This window comes from Pleurodeles waltl, chromosome 3_1 (assembly GCF_031143425.1).
Source record: "Pleurodeles waltl isolate 20211129_DDA chromosome 3_1, aPleWal1.hap1.20221129, whole genome shotgun sequence".
Classification (NCBI taxonomy): Eukaryota; Metazoa; Chordata; class Amphibia; order Caudata; family Salamandridae; genus Pleurodeles; species Pleurodeles waltl.
Window position 1 is genome coordinate 1932056506 of NC_090440.1, and position 25676 is coordinate 1932082181.

Genomic DNA, 25676 nt, shown 5'->3' on the forward strand with positions numbered 1-25676 from the left:
TTGAGTCAATGAGAGCAAGAAGATCGATGCAGTGGAAAGTAGGTGGCTTTGAGGGCGGCAACACATTGGAGGACTGAATTTGATTGGACTACTCTCCAAGAATGATAATCATTACTGGGTGGAGATAGAGGTGCCAATAAAGTGTATCCCTGATGCCTACCGCATTTATGGGCAAGAGCTGTTTGTGAAAGGAAAGGTAATATTGAATGCAAAAGTCAGGCTTGCTTTGTTCTTTGCTGGTACCACCTTGAGTTAAATTAATACCAGAATCCTGTTAAGGCCTTGTACGAAGTTGGCTCTATGTACTATTTCAAAGTAAGAAATAGCATGCACAGAGTCCAAGGGTTCCCCTTAGAGGTAAGAGAGTGGCAAAAAGAGATAATTCTAATGCTCTATTTTGTGGTAGTGGGTCGAGCAGTAGGCTTATCAGAGGGTAGTGTTAAGCATTTGTTGTACACACACAGGCAATAAATGAGGAACACACACTCAGACAATTCCAGGCCAATAGGTTTTTATATAGAAAAATATATTTTCTTAGTTTATTTTAAGAACCACAGGTTCAAGATTTACAAACAATACTTTAAATGAAAGGTACTTCACTAAGGAACTTTAGGAACTTTGAATTAGCAAAGTAGCATATACAGTTTTCACACAAATGGCAATAAGCTATTTTAAAATTAGACACTGCAATTTTCAACAGTTCCTGGGGGAGGTAAGTGTTTGTTAGTTTTGCAGGTAAGTAAACCACCTACAGGGTTCAAAGTTGGGTCCAAGGTAGCCCACCGTTGGGGGCTCAGGGCAACCCCAAAGTTACCACACCAGCAGCTCAGGGCCGGTCAGGTGCAGAGGTCAAAGAGGTGCCCAAAACGCATAGGCTTCAATGGAAAAGGGAGTGCCCCGGTTCCAGTCTGCCAGCAGGTAAGTACCCGCGTCTTCGGAGGGCACCGGGGGGGACACAAGTCAGCACAAAAAGTACATCCTCAGCGGCACGGAGGCGGCCAGGTGCAGTGTGCAAACAGGCGTCAGGTTCGCAATAGGTTTCAATGGGAGACCAAGGTTTCTCTTCAGTGATGCAGGCAAGGGGGGGCGCTCCTCGGGGTAGCCACCACCTGGGCAAGGGAGAGGGCCACCTGGGGGTCGCTCCTGCACTGGAGGTCGGATCCTTCAGGTCCTGGGGGCTGCGGGTGCAGTGTCTTTACCAGGCGTCGGGTCTTTGAAGCAGGCAGTCGCGGTCAGGGGGAGCCTCGGGATTCCCTCTGCAGGCGTCGCTGTGGAGGCTCAGGGGGGCCAACTCTGGCTACTCACGGTCTTGCAGTCGCCGGGGAGTCCTCCCTGTAGTGTTTGTTCTCCACAAGTCGAGCCAGGGGCGTCTGGTGCAGAGTGCAAAGTCTCACGCTTCCAGCGGGAAACGTGTGTTCTTTCAAAGTTGCTTCTTTGTTGCAAAGTTGCAGTCTTTGTGGAGCAGAGCCTCTGTCCTCAGGAGTTCTTGGTCCTTCTAGATGCAGGGTAGTCCTCTGAGGCTTCAGAGATCTCTGGACCCTGTGGAACGCGTCGCTGGACCAGTTTATTTAGAAGTGGGGAGACAGGCCGGTAGAGCTGGTGCCAAAGCAGTTTGTGTCTTCGTCTTCTCTGCAGGTTTTCAGCTCAGCAGTCCTTCTTCTTAGGTTGCAGGAATATATCTTGCTGTGTTCTGTGAGCCCCTAAATACTCAATTTAGGGGGGTGTTTAGGTCTGGGGGGTTAGTAGCCAATGGCTACTAGCCCTGAGGGTGGCTACACCCTCTTTGTGCCTCCTCCCTGAGGGGAGGGGGGCACATCCCTAATCCTATTGGGGGAATCCTCCATCTGCAAGATGGAGGATTTCTAAAAGTCAGAGTCACCTCAGCTCAGGACACCTTAGGGGCTGTCCTGACTGGCCAGTGACGACTCCTTGTTTTTCTCATTATCTCTCCTGGACTTGCCGCCAAAAGTGGGGGCTTTTTTCCAGGGGGCGGGCATCTCCACTAGCTGGAGTGCCCTGGGGCATTGTAACACGAAGCCTGAGCCTTTGAAGTCAGTGTTTCACATAGAAAGCAATAGCAAATAGTAAAAACAATAGTGAATAGTAAAGGCCCAAGGGGGAGACCAAACCATATACAAGTAAGTGGAATGTAAAAGGCACTCACCCCACCCAAGGAAGTGGAATCAGTAGAGGTGATCTGGAGGAACTAGGAACCCCCAAGGTAAGAACCAGTCACCTCCCCCTGTCCCCCCCAGCGACCAGGCGATAAGTAGCTGGCTATTCCCCAAACCCACAGGAGAACTTTGGAAAAGGACAAAACTAGAAGAAACCAAAGGTGGATCCTTACAAAAGGGGACCAGCAAAAGGAGACGAAGTCCAGTTCGAGTTGCAGTGTCTGGCTGTGGCAGGAACCTCTACCCACCTTTCTGTGGATGTAGGACCAGGTCGACGGTGGACAAAGTCAGCAGAAGAGGAGTTCCAGAGTTGATGCAAGTGTCGTTTCACGTTGACGCTTGTGATGCAGTCAGTCATTAGTTCTGAAAAACCACCAACAAGCCTTGGAAAATGCAAGAGTTGGTGAAGAAGGTTTTGCAAGACTGAAGAGGGCCAGCAAGGCCCAGGTGACTCGACCCAAGGAGGGTAGTCCGAGGTGACCCTCAGCAGCTGGGAGAGTCACAAGTAGAAGAGGCAGCCCCCACAGGCGACCCACGGGCAGCAGGCATAGGAGCCACATTGAAGCCCACTCAGCACACCTGAAGAGGAGTCCTACATCGCTCAAGCACCAGGCAGGACACTGTGCTTTGCAGGAAGGAGTGCTGGAGGCCGGGGATACACGGAGTCTGAAGATCCCTTGGAGGAGGAACAAACAAGCCTTGATACCTGCAAGAGTCACAGTGCACAGGGGTACTCTCCTGCAAGGAGAGGCAGGTAGTGGAGAGGACCAAGGGGACCACTCCAGACCACCACCTGTGATGCAGGATCCACGCAGTTCTAAAAGAGAAGATCAACGCAGCCAGTCGTTGTTGCAGTTGGTGCCTACGGATGCAGGGAAGTGACTCCTTCACTCCAAGGGAGATTCCTTCTTGCAACGTGTGCAGGCTGAAAGCTCGTCATCCTCAGAGGGTGCACAGCCATGCAAATGTTGCAGTTGCTGGAAGGAGCTGGAGAAACAATGTTGGAAAGCGGCGTCGCTGGAGTTGCAGATTGTCAGTTCCTGGAGGGTACAGTTGCAGTCCCGATAGCCAGAAGATGAATTAAACGATGCAGAGGAGTCCTGCTGGAATCTTGCATGTCGAATCTGAGGACCCACTCAAGAGGGAGACCTTAAATAGCCCAGGAAGGGTGATTGGTCATCTAGCAGGGTAACCACCTATCAGGAGGGGGATGTGACATCACCTACCTGACCTTGCCACTCTAGTGCTCCAAGAGGCCTCTGCCCACCTTGGATTCAAGATGGCACAATCCAGTGGCCACCTGGAGGAGCTCTGGGCACCACCCTGGGGTGGTGATTGACATGGGAGTGGTCACTCCACTTTCCATTGTCCAGTTTTGCGCCAGAGCAGGGACAAGGGGTCCCTGGACTGGTGCAAACCAGTTTATGCAAGGAGGGCACCAAATGTGGGGAGGCTATCCCTTCCAAGCCATGTAACACCTGGCACAAAGGAGAGGGTGTTACCTCCCTCTCCCACAGGAAATCCTTTGTTCTGCCTTCCCCTGCCCTCATACACAGGTCCCCAAAACCCTTCCGTCTGGGCTAGGAGGGCCTACTATAGGGGTGACTTACAGTGACCCGTAGTGAAAGGGTGCATGCACCATTTCACGTAGGCTACAATGGCAGGCCTGCAGACACATTTTGCATGGGCTCCGATGGGTGGCACAATACATGCTGCAGCTCATGGGGAACCCCTGGTGCCCCAATACCCTGGTTACCTAAGTACCATATACCAGGGCCTTAAATGGGGGCACTAATATGCCAATTGTGGGGTGTGCTAAGTCTTAAGAAACCACATTTAGAGGGAGAGAGAGCACAGCCACTGGGGTCCATGCTGGCAGGATCCCAGTGAACAAAGTCACACTGACGGCCGGAAAAAGTGGGGGTAAATGTCCCTTAAAGAGGGTGCTTTCCTACAGCTCGGATCTCAGGGGGGGAAGAAATTCCGGGGCCATCACAGTAAATCTGGAGCCAGCAACTATCTTTGTTAAATCTCGTAACCTCAAGAAGGTTTTGATGGGATTATCTAAGGTTGCATTTAGCATATATTTACAGATTGTCAATGATATAAATGTGGGGCTTTTCCTGTAAAAGGATTTAAAGATAATACATTCAGTTTTAAAGGCTGTTCTCTGAACTACTGGAAGCCAGTGTAGTTTTTCCCAATAAAGGAGTGATGACAAGACATAGGCAGGCGCCGCACCAGCCTGGCCGCCTGATTTTGGACCATTTGCAACGGTTGGCTCAGCTTCTGTGGAAGTACCGGGTAGACGGAATCGGAGTAATCAACTCGGGACATAACTAGAGCAGTGATGATCTGGATAATGGCTTCTTTTGTGAAGTATTTACAAACTTTCTTTATTTTCTGAAGTGGAAAAAAGCAGGCCAAGATGACTGCACCAATCTGAGGCTTCTTGGATAAATTCTCATCCACGAGTATCAAGACCTTTGACCGCATTTTTAGGCACAAGGGGAGAGCCCTTTTCTGTCGGCTTAAATTTCAGCTGATAGAGATCAAATTTCAGATGTGTAAAGCATGGTGTTAAGAAAAACCTCCCTAGATTCTGATGTTTCCTCGACATTGAAGATCAGTTCCATGTCATCAGCGGAGTTGTAAATTTTTACAACTTGCCTCTGTAGGGTGTGAATCAAAGGCAGAGATGTATATATTAGATAGTGAGGAGCCCGGAGGCACGCCACAACTGAGCCTAACTTCACAGGAATGGAAAGGGGCAAGGTTTACTGATTGTGATCAATCAGTTTAAAGCTGGACCATGCAGACCGGCAGCCCTGATACATTCAAATCAAATATCTTCTGTGTCAAAGGCCGCCGATAAGTCCAATAATACTAGTACCTGAGTTACGCCTTTTTCCACAGCTTCCCTTAAATCATCAACTGCACATAGTATAACAGTTTCTGCTGAGTGGCCGGTCCGAAAGCCAGCCTGATGGGAATCTAGAAAGGCAGAATCCTCTAGAAAGGAGCATAAGGATTGAGAAATGTGAGCCTCCAGTAGGTTGGCTAAATATGGAAGTAATGAGATGGGGCCATAGTTCTTCAGAACAGAGGGTTCCTCAACAGATTATTTTTAGCGGAGGAATTACTAATGCCTCCTTGAAAGAATGAGGTACACTACCCTGGCTTAATGATAAATTAAGCAAAGAGATTACCAGATCGAGGAAAAAAAATAACTTTTGAATCCAGGGAGGGCAAATGTCTTCAGGTGATCCACTCTTGATGTCAACTTAAAAAGAGTATCTACGGTAATAACAGGAAAAGCAGTGAGATTTGTAAGATCTTCATAGTCTGAAGAAAGAGTATAAGTTAAGGTGGTATTCAGGAAACTGTCCTTTATTGTCAGTATTTTGTAGATGAAAAATGAGTTCAGGTCATCGCACAGCTTCTGAGTGGGGGCTACTGGTGTGTTAACACGGTCTTGGTTTGCAGCTCGGAAATGATATCAAATATCTCTCTTTAGGTTTATTTTCAGAGTTTAATATCTTATTAGTACAAACATTGGATTTGGCCATCCAGATTGATTTCTTATAGGCTTTTAATTGAGATGTAACTACATTTTCTGTCTGGTGAATATGCCCTTCCCTATTTTCATTCTGCTTGGTGCAGCTCGAGCTTAGCTTTCTTTAAATCTTCCTTGAGCCATTTCGACTCTTCATGTCTGCGGAATGGTTTAGTTTTGCGCTTAGGGGCAAATTAATTACTGGCTACTCTGAGCTAGTCAGTTAAGGCCTCTGGTGACTCATGTTTGTTTTCCTTAATATTTGATGTAGAGAACACCAGTGATTCTTAAGTTTTCAAGATTTACACAATTCCAAATTTGCGAGTAGGTGCCTGGACAGCTAGGGGGTTTCTATTGTACAATGTTATTTAGAGCAAATTTGATTAAATGTTGATCTGACCAGCTAGAAGGAGGGACACTAAAATTAGCCAACATTCAGTGTAACGACCAGACATGATCTAAATGTGGACTTCAGTATGTGTGGCTGTAACTATTTGTTGGTTAAAATTCGGGCCCTTGAGCGAGTCAGTGAGGTCAGAGGAGGCCTAGCCAGCATTAACCTCATCAATCCAGATGCTGAAATTGCCCAAAAGCAGAATGTTATCACAGTCAACAACTAAGGTGGATAAAGAATCCACTGAGGATGAGGAAAATTGGGGCATATGCCCTGGGGTCCTATAAAGCAAAATGCATATTAAGGGGGAGGAAGGTGAATCCAATTTTTTCACTATTTTCTGTACTATTGAGACGGGTAAGGGGGAGAGTTTAGTGAAGGCCAAATGCTTTTTAATGATAGCGGCCACCCCTCCACCTTTCTTCATCGAGGGGATATTATAAAAGAGGATGTAATAATCCCCTGGAAGCACCGCTAGAACATCTGGCATGGTGTCTTCCATCAGCCATATTTCGGTTAAAAACAGTAAGTCGGGGGAGTCCAAATCTAGTATGTAGAATATCTCCAGTTGATGTTTGACTAGGGAGCGTGTATTGAGATACACAATCGTTAATCCACTCTCTAGAAGTTCGTGTACCTTCCCAATTGTGCTCTCAGTACCAGTATACAATGGATGGACTCTACATCTGTGTGCAATCTGGTTGCTTGAATTTCAGGATCCCCAATTTATAAAGTGTTTGAAGGTGGAGGGCCTCAAGTTGATGGGCAGAGGAACACCAAGATTTGAGTTGATTTGTATTATAGTTTAGAATTTGGCCATAATGACCGGCCCCTGGGGGGTGCAGATCGTCTTGCCAGCAATGCGCACGCAGCGCGCTTCTGCTGCATATCTGTGCGGCTGCCAGCTTTATGTAGGCAACAGAGCTTTGGTTCCCCTACCCAACCAATGGCAGACCCGTTAACACGTCTAACCAGCACGAAATAGGAAATCATATGCCCCCAGTACCAACGTAAATTGTGCCAAGGAGCCGGGAAATAGCTCATGCTTATTTGCTTATGCTTTTCCTCCACTTCCTCCACTTCCTCCAATTCCATGTGTTTTGAAGAAAATGAGGCAAGTGTCAGCGACCTTCATTCTCCTGCCAACAACTTTGGTGATGCAACCTTTGTACTCATTGGTTTCGGAGATGCCTTGCATCTGCTTGAAAAATTACTGTTGAGCCCATATCTCCTACTCAGCATCAGTGTCACTTCAGACATCCAGACTGCCGACATTTGGATCTAGCTAACTGTCATCCAATATCTTGGATTTGGCTACCTGAAACTTCAAGAGGAGTGTGTGCAAATACTGTGCGAGGCATGTAAACCTACCATGCGGCCCTGCTGTGTAGTTAAGATTTGTTCTTTGTTGCATTCATAAATAAATAGATCCTATCAAAATCTCTGTTCACAATATTTATTTTTTACTGAAAGCGGGTTTGGCATATGCTTCCATCAGTGTACACTTGATCGCAGTTGCAGCCTACATATAGAATAGTGCACTTTTGTTTATTTTTAAGATAGCTCTCATCAAGGCCTTCATGGAGGGCTTTAAAAGGGTGCTTCCACCAGGGTGGCCTCCAGAACCAATTTGGAATGTCAGTGTAGTTCTCACCAGTCTAATGGGTCCTCCTTTCGAACTGCTGCACTCTTGTGACATGCTATTCATGTCCTGTAAGGCATCCTTTCTCATTGCTATGGCATCTGTTAGCAGAGTTAGTGAGCTGCAAGGAACAACGTCTAGAGCAACCATTCATTCAAGTTCATGGATTTAGGATGGTTTTGAGGACAAAACCCACAGTTCCTACCAAGATGGGTTTCCCTGTTCACGTAAACCAAACTATTGAGTTGCCCATCTTACTTTCACATCCAGACACAGTGGCAGAATGGGCATAGCACACACTAGGTGTCAAGAGGGCACTAATGTTTTAGATTGGCAGAATTGTCCATTCTGAAAAAAAACAGTTTTAATAAACCTCACTTAGGAAATCTGGTTTCCAAGACGGGTATGGCTAGCTCAGTGTATGTAGGTTTGTTCTGCTGAGGCTAAGCATACGTTACACAGCCTACCTAGAGCACATACCACTCATAAAAAGGCAATTACTATGGCCTTCTTGGGTAACATTCCCTTCGAAGACATTTATAAAGCTGCCACTTGTCAGCACAACACATGTTCATTAAACACTATTGGTGTGTGAATGTTCAGGCCCATCAGCAGGGCCAAATAGTTTTAAAGACTTTGTTCTAAATGTATGCATTATCTTCTCTCTAGCCACCGCTTTGGAGCTTATACACAGCATGTGTATCTACAAACATACATGCTACGACAGAAAAGGTTACTCTGCCTTTAACCATTAGTTTAGTTTTGTGGCGTGTAGTTCTGTAGATTCACATAGATTACTAAAAGATGGCAATTACATTTTTAAAAGTTTTAAGAAAAATCAAGGATAAAACGATCAAAACAGGATTCAAAAAAATAAGTAAAGGCATAAGGTAATTAAAGGGAAGAGGTGAAATAATAAAAAAAATAACTAAAAATCGTTATATATTTTAGCTTATTGTTTGCATATTGAGGATTACAAATTTAGTGATGACGCAACACAGTAATTCTGAAATTGTATTCACAATTCCTAATAAGGCCAAGATGTATGACAAGGATAATTAAAAACGTAGAGCTCCAACATTTATTACACAGAGTTTAATAAACCAAAAATGAATAAGAGTGAGTAATGCTCAGTATGTCATTACATGAAACCAATCAAAAATGGCACCAGTTGGTTACTGATTTCACTGCTTCCTGAAACACCCTTTTCATACATTGTGGAGTCATTTGGTGTGTATTGCAGTACTCTCAGTCCCCCGACCCCCAAATACTTTTTGCCCGGTATTTGATGCAACTTTCACTGAAGGGCACTGGGTTCCTGCTAACCAGGTCCCCAGTTCCAGTGGTCCTTTCTTAAAACGAGACAGCTGGTTACTTGATTCCCCAACAGTCCAGGCCTTTAGCATCTCTGTAAGTCCCCAGTAAGTGGTACCATTGGTACCTAGGGCAGAAGTACTAAAGAGGGTATCCAGCACCAAACTCAAACTAAAACTGCAGGCTGCGTGACGAGGTGCTCTAAAAAGTGAAAACACGACTTGACACACACTTGTGTGCCATGTCCACTAACATTGCATTTAATATTTGTAAATCGCCCCTACAGTTGGCCTTTCAGCCCTAAGGCAAGGTGCATTATATTGCATGTGAGGACATTTCTACATGAGCAGATATGCCCCTGGGCTGGCCAGTTCAACTAATGACAGTACAAGTGAATTGGAAAGCCATCTTAAGGTATGTGTTGGGCATTGGTCAAAATGAGTTTCCCAGCTACATAAAGGCTTTGCTGAAACCTATGCTGTTTGGTATCAATCACCTCATATAAATAAAACCCACACTGTTTCTACTGTTGGAATTATTAATACATGCACCAAGTGAGGGTACCTTAGAGTAACCCCCTGAAAACCTACAAACTACTAGTGTTCTGGCTGACTGGTTCTAACCGGCCTGCTACCACAGAAGAGTTTCTGACCCCCAGGGGTGAGAGCCCACACTCTGGGGTGGCTAGGAACAAAGTTTTCTCTGGCAGAGGGTGTTATACACCCCTTCCAACAGGATGACCTGTAAATTAGCATTCTAAGGCAGGGAACTTCAAAGATCCCACCACCTTTGATATGCAAATCTGGCTTTCCTCAGATGTGAGTGGATGGACCCCCTGTAAGGAAATGCCTCCTTGGCATGGTTGCCCCCTGACTTTTTGCCTTTGCTGATGCTATGTTTGCAATTGAAAGTGTGCTGAGGCCTGCTAACCAGGCCCCAGCACCAGTGTTCTTTCCCTAACCTGTACTTTTGTATCCACAATTGGCAGACCCTGGCATCCAGATAAGTCCCTTGTAACTGGTACTTCTAGTACCAAGGGCCCTGATGCCAAGGAAGGTCTCTAAGGGCTGCAGCATGTCTTATGCCACCCTGGAGACCTCTCACTCAGCACAGACACACTGCTTACCAGCTTGTGTGTGCTAGTGAGAACAAAACGAGTAAGTCGACATGGCACTCCCCTCAGGGTGCCATGCCAGCCTCTCACTGCCTATGCAGTATAGGTAAGACACCCCTCTAGCAGGCCTTACAGCCCTAAGGCAGGGTGCACTATACCATAGGTGAGGGTACCAGTGCATGAGCACTGTACCCCTACAGTGTCTAAGCAAAACCTTAGACATTGTAAGTGCAGGGTAGCCATAAGAGTATATGGTCTGGGAGTCTGTTTTACACGAACTCCACAGCACCATAATGGCTACACTGAAAACTGGGAAGTTTGGTATCAAACTTCTCAGCACAATAAATGCACACTGATGCCAGTGTACATTTTATTGCAAAATACACCCCAGAGGGCACCTTAGAGGTGCCCCCTGAAACTTAACCGACTATATGTGTAGGCTGACTAGTTCCAGCAGCCTGCCACACTAGAGACATGTTGCTGGCCCCATGGGGAGAGTGCCTTTGTCACTCTGAGGCCAGTAACAAAGCCTGCACTGGGTGGAGATGCTAACACCTCCCCCAGGCAGGAGCTGTAACACCTGGCGGTGAGCCTCATAGGCTCACCCCTTTGTCACAGCACCGCAGGACACTCCAGCTAGTGGAGTTGCCCGCCCCCTCCGGCCCCGGCCCCCACTTTTGGCGGCAAGGCCGGAGAAAATAATGAGAATAACAAGGAGGAGTCACTGGCCAGTCAGGACAGCCCCTAAGGTGTCCTGAGCTGAGGTGACTCTAACTTATAGAAATCCTCCATCTTGCAGATGGAGGATTCCCCCAATAGGGTTAGGATTGTGACCCCCTCCCCTTGGGAGGAGGCACAAAGAGGGTGTACCCACCCTCAGGGCTAGTAGCCATTGGCTACTAACCCCCCATTGGCTACTAACCCCCCAGACCTAAACACGCCCTTAAATTTAGTATTTAAGGGCTACCCTGAACCCTAGAAGATTAGATTCCTGCGACAACAACAAGAAGGACTGCCCAGCTGAAAACCCCTGCAGAGGAAGACCAGAAGACAACAACTGCCTTGGCTCCAGAAACTCACCTGCCTGTCTCCTGCCTTCCAAAGAACTCTGCTCCAGCGACGCCTTCCAAAGGGACCAGCGACCTCTGAATCCTCTGAGGACTGCCCTGCTTCGACGACGACAAGAAACTCCCGAGGACAGCGGACCTGCTCCAAAAAGACTGCAACCTTGTTTCAAGAAGCAGCTTTAAAGAACCCTGCAACTCCCCGCAAGAAGCGTGAGACTTGCAACACTGCACCCGGCGACCCCGACTCGGCTGGTGGAGAACCAACACCTCAGGGAGGACCCCCGGACTACTCTCCGACTGTGAGTTCCAAAACCTGTCCCCCCTGAGCCCCCACAGCGCCGCCTGCAGAGGGAATCCCGAGGCTTCCCCTGACCGCGACTCTCTGAAACCTAAGTCCCGACGCCTGGAAAAGACCCTGCACCCACAGCCCCCAGGACCTGAAGGACCGGACTTTCACTGGAGAAGTGACCCCCAGGAGTCCCTCTCCCTTGCCCAAGTGGAGGTTTCCCCGAGGAAGCCCCCCCTTGCCTGCCTACAGCGCTGAAGAGATCCGTTGATCTCTCATAGACTAACATTGCAAACCCGACGCTTGTTTCTACACTGCACCCGGCCGCCCCCGCGCTGCTGAGGGTGAAATTTCTGTGTGGGCTTGTGTCCCCCCCGGTGCCCTACAAAACCCCCCTGGTCTGCCCTCCGAAGACGCGGGTACTTACCTGCAAGCAGACCGGAACCGGGGCACCCCCTTCTCTCCATTCTAGCCTATGCGTTTTGGGCACCACTTTGAACTCTGCACCTGACCGGCCCTGAGCTGCTGGTGTGGTAACTTTGGGGTTGCTCTGAACCCCCAACGGTGGGCTACCTTGGACCAAGAACTGAACCCTGTAAGTGTCTTACTTACCTGGTAAAACTAACAAAAACTTACCTCCCCCAGGAACTGTGAAAATTGCACTAAGTGTCCACTTTTAAAGTAGCTATTTGTGAATAACTTGAAAAGTATACATGCAATTGAAATGATTCAAAGTTCCTAATGTACTTACCTGCAATACCTTTCAAACAAGATATTACATGTTAAATTTGAACCTGTGGTTCTTAAAATAAACTAAGAAAAGATATTTTTCTATAACAAAACCTATTGGCTGGATTTGTCTCTGAGTGTGTGTACCTCATTTATTGTCTATGTGTATGTATGTAAGGAAATGCCTCCTTGGCATGGTTGCCCCCTGACTTTTTGCCTTTGCTGATGCTATGTTTACAATTGAAAGTGTGCTGAGGCCTGCTAACCAGGCCCCAGCACCAGTGTTCTTTCCCTAACCTGTACTTCTGTATCCACAATTGGCAGACCCTGGCATCCAGATAAATCCCTTGTAACTGGTACTTCTAGTACCAAGGGCCCTGATGCCAAGGAAGGTCTCTAAGGGCTGCAGCATGTCTTATGCCACCCTGGAGACCTCTCACTCAGCACAGACACACTGCTTGCCAGCTTGTGTGTGCTAGGGAGGACAAAACAAGTAAGTCGACATGGCACTCCCCTCAGGGTGCCATGCCAGCCTCTCACTGCCTATGCAGTATAGGTAAGACACCCCTCTAGCAGGCCTTACAGCCCTAAGGCAGGGTGCACTATACCATAGGTGAGGGTACCAGTGCATGAGCATGGTACCCCTACAGTGTCTAAACAAAACCTTAGACATTGTAAGTGCAGGGTAGCCATAAGAGTATATGGTCTGGGAGTCTGTCAAACACGAACTCCACAGCACCATAATGGCTACACTGAAAACTGGGAAGTTTGGTATCAAACTTCTCAGCACAATAAATGCACACTGATGCCAGTGTACATTTTATTGTAAAATACACCACAGAGGGCACCTTAGAGGTGCCCCCTGAAACTTAACCGACTGTCTGTGTAGGCTGACTAGTTCCAGCAGCCTGCCACACCAGAGACATGTTGCTGGCCCCATGGGGAGAGTGCCTTTGTCACTCTGAGGCCAGTAACAAAGCCTGCACTGGGTGGAGATGCTAACACCTCCCCCAGGCAGGAGCTGTGACACCTGGCGGTGAGCCTCAAAGGCTCACCCCTTTGTCACAGCCCAGCAGGGCACTCCAGCTTAGTGGAGTTGCCCGCCCCCTCCGGCCACGGCCCCCACTTTTGGCGGCAAGGCTGGAGGGAACAAAGAAAGCAACAAGGAGGAGTCACTGGCCAGTCAGGACAGCCCCTAAGGTGTCCTGAGCTGAAGTGACTCTAACTTTTAGAAATCCTCCATCTTGCAGATGGAGGATTCCCCCAATAGGGTTAGGAATGTGACCCCCTCCCCTTGGGAGGAGGCACAAAGAGGGTGTACCCACCCTCAGGGCTAGTAGCCATTGGCTACTAACCCCCCAGACCTAAACACGCCCTTAAATTTAGTATTTAAGGGCTACCCTGAACCCTAGAAAATTAGATTCCTGCAACTACAAGAAGAAGGACTGCCTAGCTGAAAACCCCTGCAGAGGAAGACCAGAAGACGACAACTGCCTTGGCTCCAGAAACTCACCGGCCTGTCTCCTGCCTTCCAAAGATCCTGCTCCAGCGACGCCTTCCAAAGGGACCAGCGACCTCGACATCCTCTGAGGACTGCCCCTGCTTCGAAAAGACAAGAAACTCCCGAGGACAGCGGACCTGCTCCAAGAAAAGCTGCAACTTTGTTTCCAGCAGCTTTAAAGAACCCTGCAAGCTCCCCGCAAGAAGCGTGAGACTTGCAACACTGCACCCGGCGACCCCGACTCGGCTGGTGGCGATCCAACACCTCAGGAGGGACCCCAGGACTACTCTAAGACTGTGAGTACAAAAACCTGTCCCCCCTGAGCCCGCACAGCGCCGCCTGCAGAGGGAATCCCGAGGCTTCCCCTGACCGCGACTCTTTGAACCTAAAGTCCCGACACCTGGGAGAGACCCTGCACCCGCAGCCCCCAGGACCTGAAGGACCGGACTTTCACTGGAGAAGTGACCCCCAGGAGTCCCTCTCCCTTGCCCAAGTGGAGGTTTCCCCGAGGAACCCCCCCCTTGCCTGCCTGCAGCGCTGAAGAGATCCCGAGATCTCTCCTAGACTAACATTGCAAACCCGACGCTTGTTTCTACACTGCACCCGGCCGCCCCCGCGCTGCTGAGGGTGAAATTTCTGTGTGGACTTGTGTCCCCCCCCCGGTGCCCTACAAAACCCCCCTGGTCTGCCCTCCGAAGACGCGGGTACTTACCTGCAAGCAGACCGGAACCGGGGCACCCCCTTCTCTCCATTCTAGCCTATGTGTTTTGGGCACCACTTTGAACTCTGCACCTGACCGGCCCTGAGCTGCTGGTGTGGTGACTTTGGGGTTGCTCTGAACCCCCAACGGTGGGCTACCTTGGACCAAGAACTGAACCCTGTAAGTGTCTTACTTACCTGGTTAACCTAACAAATACTTACCTCCCCTAGGAACTGTGAAAATTGCACTAAGTGTCCACTTTTAAAACAGCTATTTGTGAATAACTTGAAAAGTATACATGCAATTTTGATGATTTGAAGTTCCTAAAGTACTTACCTGCAATACCTTTCGAATGAGATATTACATGTAGAATTTGAACCTGTGGTTCTTAAAATAAACTAAGAAAAGATATTTTTCTATATAAAAACCTATTGGCTGGATTTGTCTCTGAGTGTGTGTACCTCATTTATTGTCTATGTGTATGTACAACAAATGCTTCACACTACTCCGTGGATAAGCCTACTGCTCGACCACACTACCACAAAATAGAGCATTAGTATTATCTCTTTTTACCACTATTTTACCTCTAAGGGGAACCCTTGGACTCTGTGCATGCTATTCCTTACTTTGAAATAGCACATACAGAGCCAACTTCCTAAACCCCCCCAGGCCCATTTGGTACCTGGACAGGTGGGAAAAATTAGTAGTCAGAGAGGCGTGCCCGCCATTGGGTTAGTTCTACCCCTAAGGTGGTCTACCTGATTTGGATGCTAAATTTAAAATTCTGCCATCTTGGTGATGGCAGAAATAGGAACTCTGGTACAGAGTTATGCCCAATTCCAACTAGAAGAGCTGATAAAGGGGGTGAGTTGACCACAGGGGTAAGAAGCCCATTGGCTACTACCCTTCAGTCCCCTAACGCCCCTAAATCTAGTATTTAGGGGAGCCCCTGGCAACAGGGAGTCAGATCCTGCTGACCTGAAAGAAGGCAGATACTGAAGAGTTGCAAAAGCCCGAACAGAAGACCAGCAAATAAATTGCTCCAACCCTGCCAGCCTCCCTGCTGTCCTCGACAGTTGTGCCAAAGACAACTTGTCCTGCAGCTGCCTGTGCCTTTAAAATCCTGGGAGGACTGCCAGCCTTCACTCAAGACCCAGGAACTCCCATGAAATAGTGGAGATGCTACCCTGCATCCTGCAGGCACCCCATAAAAACTGCAAGGACTCCCGACTGCCAGAAACCAGACACCGGAGAGCACCACTGCACCCATACCACCTAACCCCAGTTGAAGTGGCTCAACAGTACCAGCGTGGTCCCCATATCCTCCAGATCAGAAGCCCACCTTGGGTTTCCCAACTGTGGACTTCCCAATGCCACCTGCAGCCTCTTTGTGCAGGCCCCCTCTACTGCGAGTGCCTTTGGTGACAAGAACCCGACGCCTCTGCACACGGCCAGCCGAATAAAGGACAAGAGGACCAAAGGTGTCCCTATGACCATGAGCATCGTGAGACCTGAGATCCCTAGATGTTTCAGCCGGACTGGTCCTCAAATTCCAGCTTGCAGACTCATTTTGACTGGGTCGATCACCATTGACTTCAGAGGGACACCAGGCGCTGAATTTCACCTCTGCACCAGGTGGCCCTAATGCTGTCTGAGGTGACTTGTTGGTTCTGCCTTTTACCCTGCCCTGTACTCACTACCACAAAAGAAAGCATTTGGGGTGTCTTTTGTGCCTCTGAAATTCTTTTGGAGTTTGCCTGGACTCTTTACACAGCGTACCACTTTTTGGTCCACTATATAAAGAGTCAGCTTCCTGCAGTGTGTACACTAAAAGTTATTTGCCATAACTGAGGACACGGATTACCTTGCAAAATATTTATGTGATGAGGACATTATTAATTTCTTATACATATTTGTTCTTATTTTCCTTGCATCATGTTTTAATTAGTATTTTGTAGAATTTTTTGCCAAAAGAATCTTAGAAAAATATTAATAAATCTAGGAACAAGTACCACTTATTTTTGTCCAGCTAACCTTTTAGAATTAAACTAAAAGTGGCTGGGGAGAATTGTGCTGGTACCTCAGATAGGAGAAGCACGAAGTTACATAGCTGCTGATACTGTAGAGGCACAGTTTTTTTCATTTAGAACATGGTTAAGAAGGTAACCAAAGATAGTTGACTGTAATGAACATTGTCTTTAACGAACTTTGAGAAGCCCAGTCAGAGTGTACTGATGCAGGACAACAACATTTGGAGAATGCAAGGGAGATGAGTTTAATTGGTTGAAGCGGTCCTGACCCACGACCAGCCTGAGATTGATTCTGTTTTGGATCTGGTACTCTTCATGGTTTTATCCACTGACAATAAAGGCAGGTGGCCTCAAATGCTACTGTTAAAGTATTGTGTCAGACTGACTTGCAGACACAAGCATCTTAGTTGTGAGCTTTGTTTTTATTGTTGACATCCGTTCTGTACCAAATGCCTCCTTGAGCATTCTTGATTCTCAGTTTCTTCAGAACATTGGTGGCATTGATCCTGCATGGCTGGAATGGCTGGATTATTAAATCTTTACAACACCCAATAGCGCTATGTCATTATTGGTGTATATTGTGTAATAAAGGACTGGAAATTAAAAAAACTGTGATCATAACGAGATAATAGAAAGATGTTCTTGATGATTTTAACTTTTAATGTTGAATAAAATGGCGTTTTGATTTCAGTATAGTATGTTGTGAACTTTGTAGAGAAGATATTGGGGCCGTTAATTATGATAAGTCGCAAGTCCTTTAAAGAAAGGTTGACACCAATAATGAGACGCTTTATTGTGTGTAATAAAGATTTAATAATGTGTCCCCAGAAGAAGTCATATCAGTTATGTAATAAGTCAAAGTTCTTTTAAAAATGGTTCAGGCCACCCCCTTTTGAGAATAATTGAATCCTGCACAGTTGTGGAATTTCGTCAAGGGTCATGGTGTACTCTTCATTGAAAATGTGTGCCTTTAAGTTGCTGTTGGAGTAGTCACATAGATATCTGGGTAACTCTATCTCTGTCACTGTGCTACCAGAAAAAAACTAGTAATATTTGATTGCTTGTGTTACAATCATGATGCTGTTCTGCAGCAGCCTCTTACTATGCAAGCTTTTTGCTTTAGTAGTCTTTAAATATGTTATAATGTTCTTCTCTCTCCTGAGTGGACACTCCCCAGTGTTCCGTGTGCTTTACTTTTTATTATTAATGGAACTTTTGCATTCTGAAGTGTTCTCTCCAGATATATTTTCTAGGATGTAAAGCTTCCATAGGTTTGACGGGGGCAGACACAGCCGTTGTTCCCTAAGGAAGTGTTTGTGTCATTTCTTTCTTTCTTTTTCTGGGACATTCCTGCAGAGATGCCCTGATGATGATCGAGGATGTAAAACGAATTGTGCAGGAGCTGGATCAGGGTCAGCAGATTTCCTCAATTGGGGTGGAGTTGGTCGACAATGAGTTGGCTCACCTCTACATGAACAGTAAGAAATCAGAGGTATGTTAATTATCAGCATTTACAACACCACTTTAATCCAAATTTGTTTTTTACAATCCTACAGTGATTTATGCAGTGTCATACAATCCCTTATAAATTCCTTGCTAGGCAAGGCCATCCAGCACTTTCAATGTTTATAGATTCAAAAGAAGTATTTAGAAAATAGTTTGTATAAAATGTGGTAGCAATCGAAATGCTATTGCGCATTTTTTTGCTCCTCGTTGAGCATTCTGAAGAAGTGATGGTCAGTAATATTGTATTTTAATTTGTCTATAAATCAGTGCTGGCTTAAAATATGAGGAGAAATGGACGTGGTTGGCTAGTTCCATTGGAAAAAGGGGTAGCAGCTTTTTAAAAATTGTTTAGTAAACATAATTTGCGAGAAATCGTTTAGCCCGCATATTTCCCCCTTAAGTTCTGATATTTTGTGTTCTTGTATGACCACTGACTTTTGTGTTCTACTTAACACCTCCAATTACAGACTGAGTTCCGTGATTACCCACCAATATTGCGGCAGGCCGTTTCCATCGCTCGGCGTATTCAGGACCCATTGATTGAGTTTTCTGCAGTATGCGGTGCTGACGAAGATATCATGTGTTTGAAACTTCATCCACTTCAGGTAACCTCAAGCACCATCTATGCTGATTACATCCCAACCACAATTTTTTCAGACAGTTGTCCATACTTTTTGTTTTATTTATTTTTTTAACATCAAGAATTATCACTACCAACACCATTCAGTAACAGCCCTTCGTGAGCTCAAAAGAAAACTTCGATGCATACCTGGTTTCACACGTTGCTGAGAATGCGTGGCTTTTCCATTCTTGGAAGATTTTTCAGTTGATAGCAAAGGCCCTGTACACATCAGCTAGTATATTCAGAAAGACAAGCATATCCTCACACTCTGATTTGCCCATATAAGACAACAATTGAGAGATTTTTAAATATGCAGGATGTTCCTGAAACCGGAGTTGCCGACTATGTTATTGCTTTAACCAGTAACTTAGAGTGCCAGATGTCTGGCAGTGGTCATATCACATTGAAAAGCCCTGGTTCGATGGCATCTGTCACTGTAGATACGCATGTTTTGCAATAGCTCGCCATCTGGTGTTGGGCCGGAGTGTTACAAGTTGTTTTTCTTCGAAGAAGTCTTTCGAGTCACGGGACCAAGTGACTCCTCCTTTTGTCTCCATTGCGCATGGGCGTCGACTCCATCTTCGATTGTTTTTTTTCCGCCATCGGGTTCGGACGTGTTCCTGTCGCTCCGAGTTTCGGAACGGAAAATTAGCTAATTTCTGAAGATTTTCGTCGGTATTGTTGCGTTCGGGATCGGCGTACTTAGATTCAACACCGCATCGAAGATCGAAGAGCTCCGGTGCCCTTCGGGGTAGTTTTTCGATCCCCCGTCGGGGCCTGGTCGGCCCGACCGCGTGCTGAAGAACGCCGATGGAACGGACCCCGTTCCGTTTCTGCCCCAAATGCCACAATAAATACCCCTACACAGACCAACACTTGGTCTGTAACCTGTGCCTGTCGCCTGAGCACAGTGAAGACACTTGTGAGGCCTGTCGTGCGTTCCGGTCCCGAAAGACACTCAGAGACCGTCGAGCCAGAAGACTTCAGATGGCGTCCGCGCCGACAGCCCACCGAGAGTTCGAGGAGCAGGAAGAGGAAGGTACCTTCTCGATCCAAGAATCAGACTCCGAAGGATTCGACGATACACAAACCGTGAGTAAGACGTCGAAAACCACACAGAGGAAAATTTACAAGGCCCAGGGGACGCCACTGCCATCAGGCCATGGCTCCACCCATAAATTCGGTGACCGACCGTCGGCACCGAAAAAGGCCCAAACAGTTCCGAGATCGTCCGACTCCGGTCGAGACACTGGCACGCAGCCTTCTCGGGACCGAGAAAGTGCTGGAGACAAGCCTCGACACCGAGATGCCGGTGTGGACACGGCTCGACGCCGAGACAGCGGCACCGAAGAAGATCGACGCCGAGAGGTTTCGGCCCCGAAAAAGAAAAAAGTCACCTCGGAGCCGAAAAAACACGCAGACAAGGTTTCGGTGCCGAAACAAACTGCAAGCGACCCAGCTTCAGGCTCTTATACAGAAGAGCACTCGCTAACCTCCCAAATGCAAAAGCATAGGTTTGAGGAAGAGCTACAATCAACTGATGTGGACCATACGCAAAAGCGTATCTTCATACAGCAGGGGACAGGAAAAATAAGCACCCTTCCCCCCATTAGAAGAAAGAGAAGGTTGGAGTTCCAAACTGAACAGACACCACAACCAAAAGTGGTGAAAAGAGTTACCCCACCACCCTCTCCTCCGCCCGTGCTTAACGTCTCACCAGCACGAACTCCATCACACTCCCCAGCTCACACCACCATAAGCCAGGGTGACCAAGATCAAGACGCATGGGACCTATACGACGCCCCAGTGTCAGATAACAGTCCGGAGGCATACCCTACGAAGCCATCTCCACCAGAAGACAGCACCGCGTATTCTCAAGTTTTGGCTAGAGCAGCACAATTTCACAACGTAAGCCTCCACTCAGAACAGGTCGAGGATGATTTTTTATTCAACACACTCTCCTCCACCCACAGCTCATACCAAAGCCTACCTATGCTCCCTAGTATGCTCCGGCACGCGAAAGAAATCTTTAAGGAGCCGGTCAAAAGTAGGGCAATCACACCAAGGGTGGAAAAAAAGTATAAGGCGCCTCCTACAGACCCGGTTTTCATCACTACACAGCTGCCACCAGACTCTGTCGTTGTAGGAGCAGCTAGGAAAAGGGCCAACTCTCACACATCTGGAGATGCACCACCCCCAGATAAAGAAAGCCGCAAGTTCGATGCAGCTGGTAAAAGAGTCGCAGCACAAGCTGCAAACCAGTGGCGCATCGCGAACTCCCAGGCACTACTTGCGCGCTATGACAGAGCCCACTGGGACGAGATGCAACATCTCATTGAACATCTGCCCAAGGACTTCCAAAATAGGGCAAAACAAGTGGTTGAGGAGGGACAGACCATTTCCAACAACCAGATCCGCTCCTCCATGGACGCTGCAGATACAGCTGCACGGACAATTAATACATCTGTAACTATCAGAAGGCATGCATGGCTCCGAACGTCTGGATTTAAACCAGAGATTCAACAAGCAGTTCTCAATATGCCTTTTAATGAAAAAGAACTGTTTGGTCCAGAAGTGGACACAGCGATTGAGAAACTCAAAAAAGATACAGACACTGCCAAAGCCATGGGCGCACTCTACTCCCCGCAGAGCAGAGGGAATTACAGCACATTCCGTAAAACACCCTTTCAAGGGGGGTTTCGGGGTCAGAGCACACAAGCCAGCACCTCACAAGCAACACCGTCCAGTTACCAGGGACAGTATAGAGGAGGTTTTCGGGGACAATATAGAGGAGGGCAATTCCCTAGAAATAGAGGAAGATTTCAGAGCCCCAAAACCCCTACTACTAAACAGTGACTCACATGTCACTCACCCCCTCCACACAACACCAGTGGGGGGAAGAATAAGTCATTATTACAAAGCATGGGAGGAAATCACTACAGACACTTGGGTTCTAGCAATTATCCAACATGGTTATTGCATAGAATTTCTACAATTCCCTCCAAACATACCACCAAAAGCACAAAATTTGACAACACACCATTCCAATCTCCTGGAGATAGAAGTGCAGGCACTATTGCAAAAGAATGCAATCGAATTAGTGCCAAACACACAAATAAACACAGGAGTTTACTCACTGTACTTTCTGATACCAAAGAAGGACAAAACGCTGAGACCAATCCTAGACGTCAGAGTAGTGAACACTTTCATCAAATCAGACCACTTTCACATGGTCACACTACAAGAAGTATTGCCATTGCTAAAACTACACGACTACATGGCAACTTTAGACCTCAAGGATGCTTATTTCCATATACCAATACACCCATCGCACAGGAAATACCTAAGGTTTGTATTCAAGGGAATACATTACCAATTCAAGGTACTGCCTTTCGGATTAACTACCGCACCAAGAGTCTTTACCAAGTGTCTAGCGGTAGTCGCTGCACACATAAGAAGGCAGCAAATACATGTGTTCCCATATCTAGACGACTGGCTAATCAAGGCCCATTCGTTAATACAGTGCTCAAATCACACAAATCATATCATACAAACCCTCTTCAAACTAGGGTTCACCGTCAATTTCACAAAATCCAAAATTCTGCCGCGCAAGGTACAACAATACCTAGGAGCCATAATAGACACATCAAAAGGAGTAGCCACTCCAAGTCCACAAAGAATTCGAAATTTCAACACCATCATACAACGCATGTATCCAACACAAAGAATACACGCAAAGATGGTACTACAACTCCTAGGCATGATGTCTTCATGCATAGCCATTGTCCCAAACGCAAGACTGCACATGAGGCCCTTACAACAGTGCCTAGCATCACAATGGTCACAAGCACAGGGTCACCTTCTAGATCTGGTGTTAATAGACCGCCAAACTTACCTCTCGCTTCTGTGGTGGAACAACATAAATTTAAACAAAGGGCGGCCTTTCCAAGACCCAGTGCCACAATACGTAATAACAACAGATGCTTCCATGACAGGGTGGGGAGCACACCTCGATCAACACAGCATACAAGGACAATGGAACGTACATCAAACAAAACTGCATATAAATCACCTAGAACTTCTAGCAGTTTTTTAAGCACTAAAAGCTTTCCAACCAATCATAGTTCACAAATACATTCTCGTCAAAACAGACAACATGACAACAATGTATTATCTAAACAAGCAAGGGGGGACGCACTCCACGCAGTTAAGCCTGCTAGCACAAAAGATTTGGCGTTGGGCAATTCACAACCAAATTCGCCTAATAGCACAATTTATACCAGGGATCCAAAATCAACTCGCAGACAATCTCTCTCGAGATCACCAACAGGTCCACGAATGGGAAATTCACCCCCAAATCCTGAACACTTATTTCAAACTCTGGGGAACACCTCAGATAGACTTGTTTGCGACAAGGGAGAACGCAAAATGCCAACACTTCGCATCCAGATACCCACACAAACAGTCCCAAGGCAATGCCCTATGGATGAACTGGTCAGGGATATTTGCTTACGCTTTTCCTCCTCTCCCTCTCCTTCCTTACCTGGTAAACAAACTCAGTCAAAACAAACTCAAACTCATATTGATAGCACCAACTTGGGCAAGGCAACCCTGGTACACAAAGCTGCTAGACCTATCAGTAGTACCCTGCATCAAATTGCCCAACAGGCCAGATCTGTTGACACAGCACAACCAAAAGATCAGACACCCAGATCCAGCATCGCTGAATCTAGAAATCTGGCTCCTGAAATCCTAGAATTCGGGCACTTACAACTTACCCAAGAATGTATGGAAGTCATAAAACAAGCCAGAAGGCCATCCACCAGGCACTGCTATGCAAGTAAATGGAAGAGGTTTGTTTGCTACTGCCATATTAATCAAATACAACCATTACACACAACTCCAGAACATGTAGTGGGTTACTTGCTTCACTTACAAAAATCTAACCTGGCTTTCTCTTCCATTAAAATACACCTTGCAGCAATATCTGCATACCTGCAGACTGCCTATTCAACTTCCCTATATAAGATACCAGTCATTAAAGCATTCATGGAGGGCCTTAGGAGAATTATACCACCAAGAACACCTCCTGTTCCTTCATGGAACCTAAATGTTGTCCTAACTAGACTTATGGGTCCACCTTTTGAACCCATGCACTCCTGCGACATACAGTTCCTAACCTGGAAGGTGGCATTTCTCATCGCCATTACTTCCCTAAGAAGAGTAAGCGCGATTCAAGCGTTTACAATACAGGAACCTTTTATACAACTACACAAGAATAAGGTCGTCCTAAGGACCAATCCTAAATTTTTGCCAAAGGTTATTTCACCGTTCCATCTAAATCAAACAGTGGAACTTCCAGTGTTCTTTCCACAGCCAGATACCGTAGCTGAAAGGGCACTACATACATTAGATGTCAAAAGAGCATTGATGTATTACATTGACAGAACAAAAAACATCAGAAAGACTAAACAACTATTTATTGCATTTCAAAAACCTCATGCAGGAAACCCAATATCAAAACAAGGTATAGCCAGATGGATAGTTAAATGCATCCAAATCTGCTACCTTAAAGCTAAACGACAGCTGCCCATTACACCAAGGGCACACTCAACCAGAAAGAAAGGTGCTACCATGGCCTTTCTAGGAAACATCCCAATGCAAGAAATATGTAAGGCAGCCACATGGTCTACGCCTCACACATTCACCAAGCACTACTGTGTAGACGTGTTATCCGCACAACAAGCCACAGTAGGTCAAGCCGTACTAAGAACATTATTTCAGACTACTTCCACTCCTACAGGCTGATCCACCGCTTTTGGGGAGATAACTGCTTACTAGTCTATGCAAAACATGCGTATCTACAGCGACAGATGCCATCGAACTGAAAATGTCACTTACCCAGTGTACATCTGTTCGTGGCATCAGTCGCAGTAGATTCGCATGTGCCCACCCGCCTCCCCGGGAGCCTGTAGCAGTTTGGAAGTTACCTTCAATTATTTATATATGTATCATCTCAACCTTAAATAGGTGCATACTTAGTCACTCCATTGCATGGGCACTATTACTACAATTCAACTCCTACCTCACCCTCTGCGGGGAAAAACAATCGAAGATGGAGTCGACGCCCATGCGCAATGGAAACAAAAGGAGGAGTCACTCGGTCCCGTGACTCGAAAGACTTCTTCGAAGAAAAACAACTTGTAACACTCCGGCCCAACACCAGATGGCGAGCTATTGCAAAACATGCGAATCTACTGCGACTGATGCCACGAACAGATGTACACTGGGTAAGTGACATTTTCATTATGTATCATTCTAGTAAAGATGTGACCTTTTAATCTGTAACTCCAGTCTATGTATCTGCTGCTGTGCACCATATGCGTTTCCTTGAAACTACTACACAAGTGGATCACTTGGTGGTAAAACTTGTAAGAGGCAAACATCACCCTTCAAACTTCAAAATTTGTTAGCTTTTTTTTTTTTTGGAACTCTGTCATCTATTGAGCACTGTAGAATTTGCACACTGATGTCAGCATCAAATAAGTAGAAAGATGAGGAAAGCAGTTGAGTCAAAGCAATGGGTGAGAGTTTTGTGTTTTAGGCAGAATACATAGAATGGAGAACTACTGTACTAACGTTTGTGAAAGGAATGATTTGGCTTGGGGGATGGTTAGTATTATTTACTTTATGTAGACCTGTTAACTTCTCTCCATTGGTACAATGTAGAAACTGCTTTTTGCCATCGCATTTTTAGTAGTCTGAGTAAAAATACTGCTATATAGAATTAACAATAAATAAATCATTTTTCATGGCACTTTTGTGTTTTTTAGACAAGTCTGCTTCAATTAGGTGTAGTGCTTTCATCTAAACTTGAGTACCTACATTTTTTGCGGGACTCTTCTGCCAATCCACTTTCAAAGGAATTGATTCCACAAGTGATAGAAATAATATATTTCTCTTTTAGGCCTCCAGTTTATTCTACTGTATAGATAATTGTAAGGCTGGACAGGTTTCACTTCTAATTCTGCTGTTCCTTTT

The 25676-nt window shown here is 46.4% G+C and overlaps 1 protein-coding gene across 3 annotated transcripts in view; it reads left to right on the forward strand.

Moving 5' to 3' along the window:
- SUPT6H (SPT6 homolog, histone chaperone and transcription elongation factor) overlaps positions 1-25676 on the forward strand; it is an 893672-nt gene that overhangs the window by 532972 nt on the left and 335024 nt on the right. For all 3 annotated transcript variants that reach the window (XM_069226188.1, XM_069226189.1, XM_069226190.1), the window contains exons 21-22: positions 17864-17999; positions 18481-18618. In XM_069226188.1, the coding sequence (XP_069082289.1) occupies positions 17864-17999; positions 18481-18618 (274 nt within the window). The remainder of the gene's footprint in view (positions 1-17863; positions 18000-18480; positions 18619-25676) is intronic.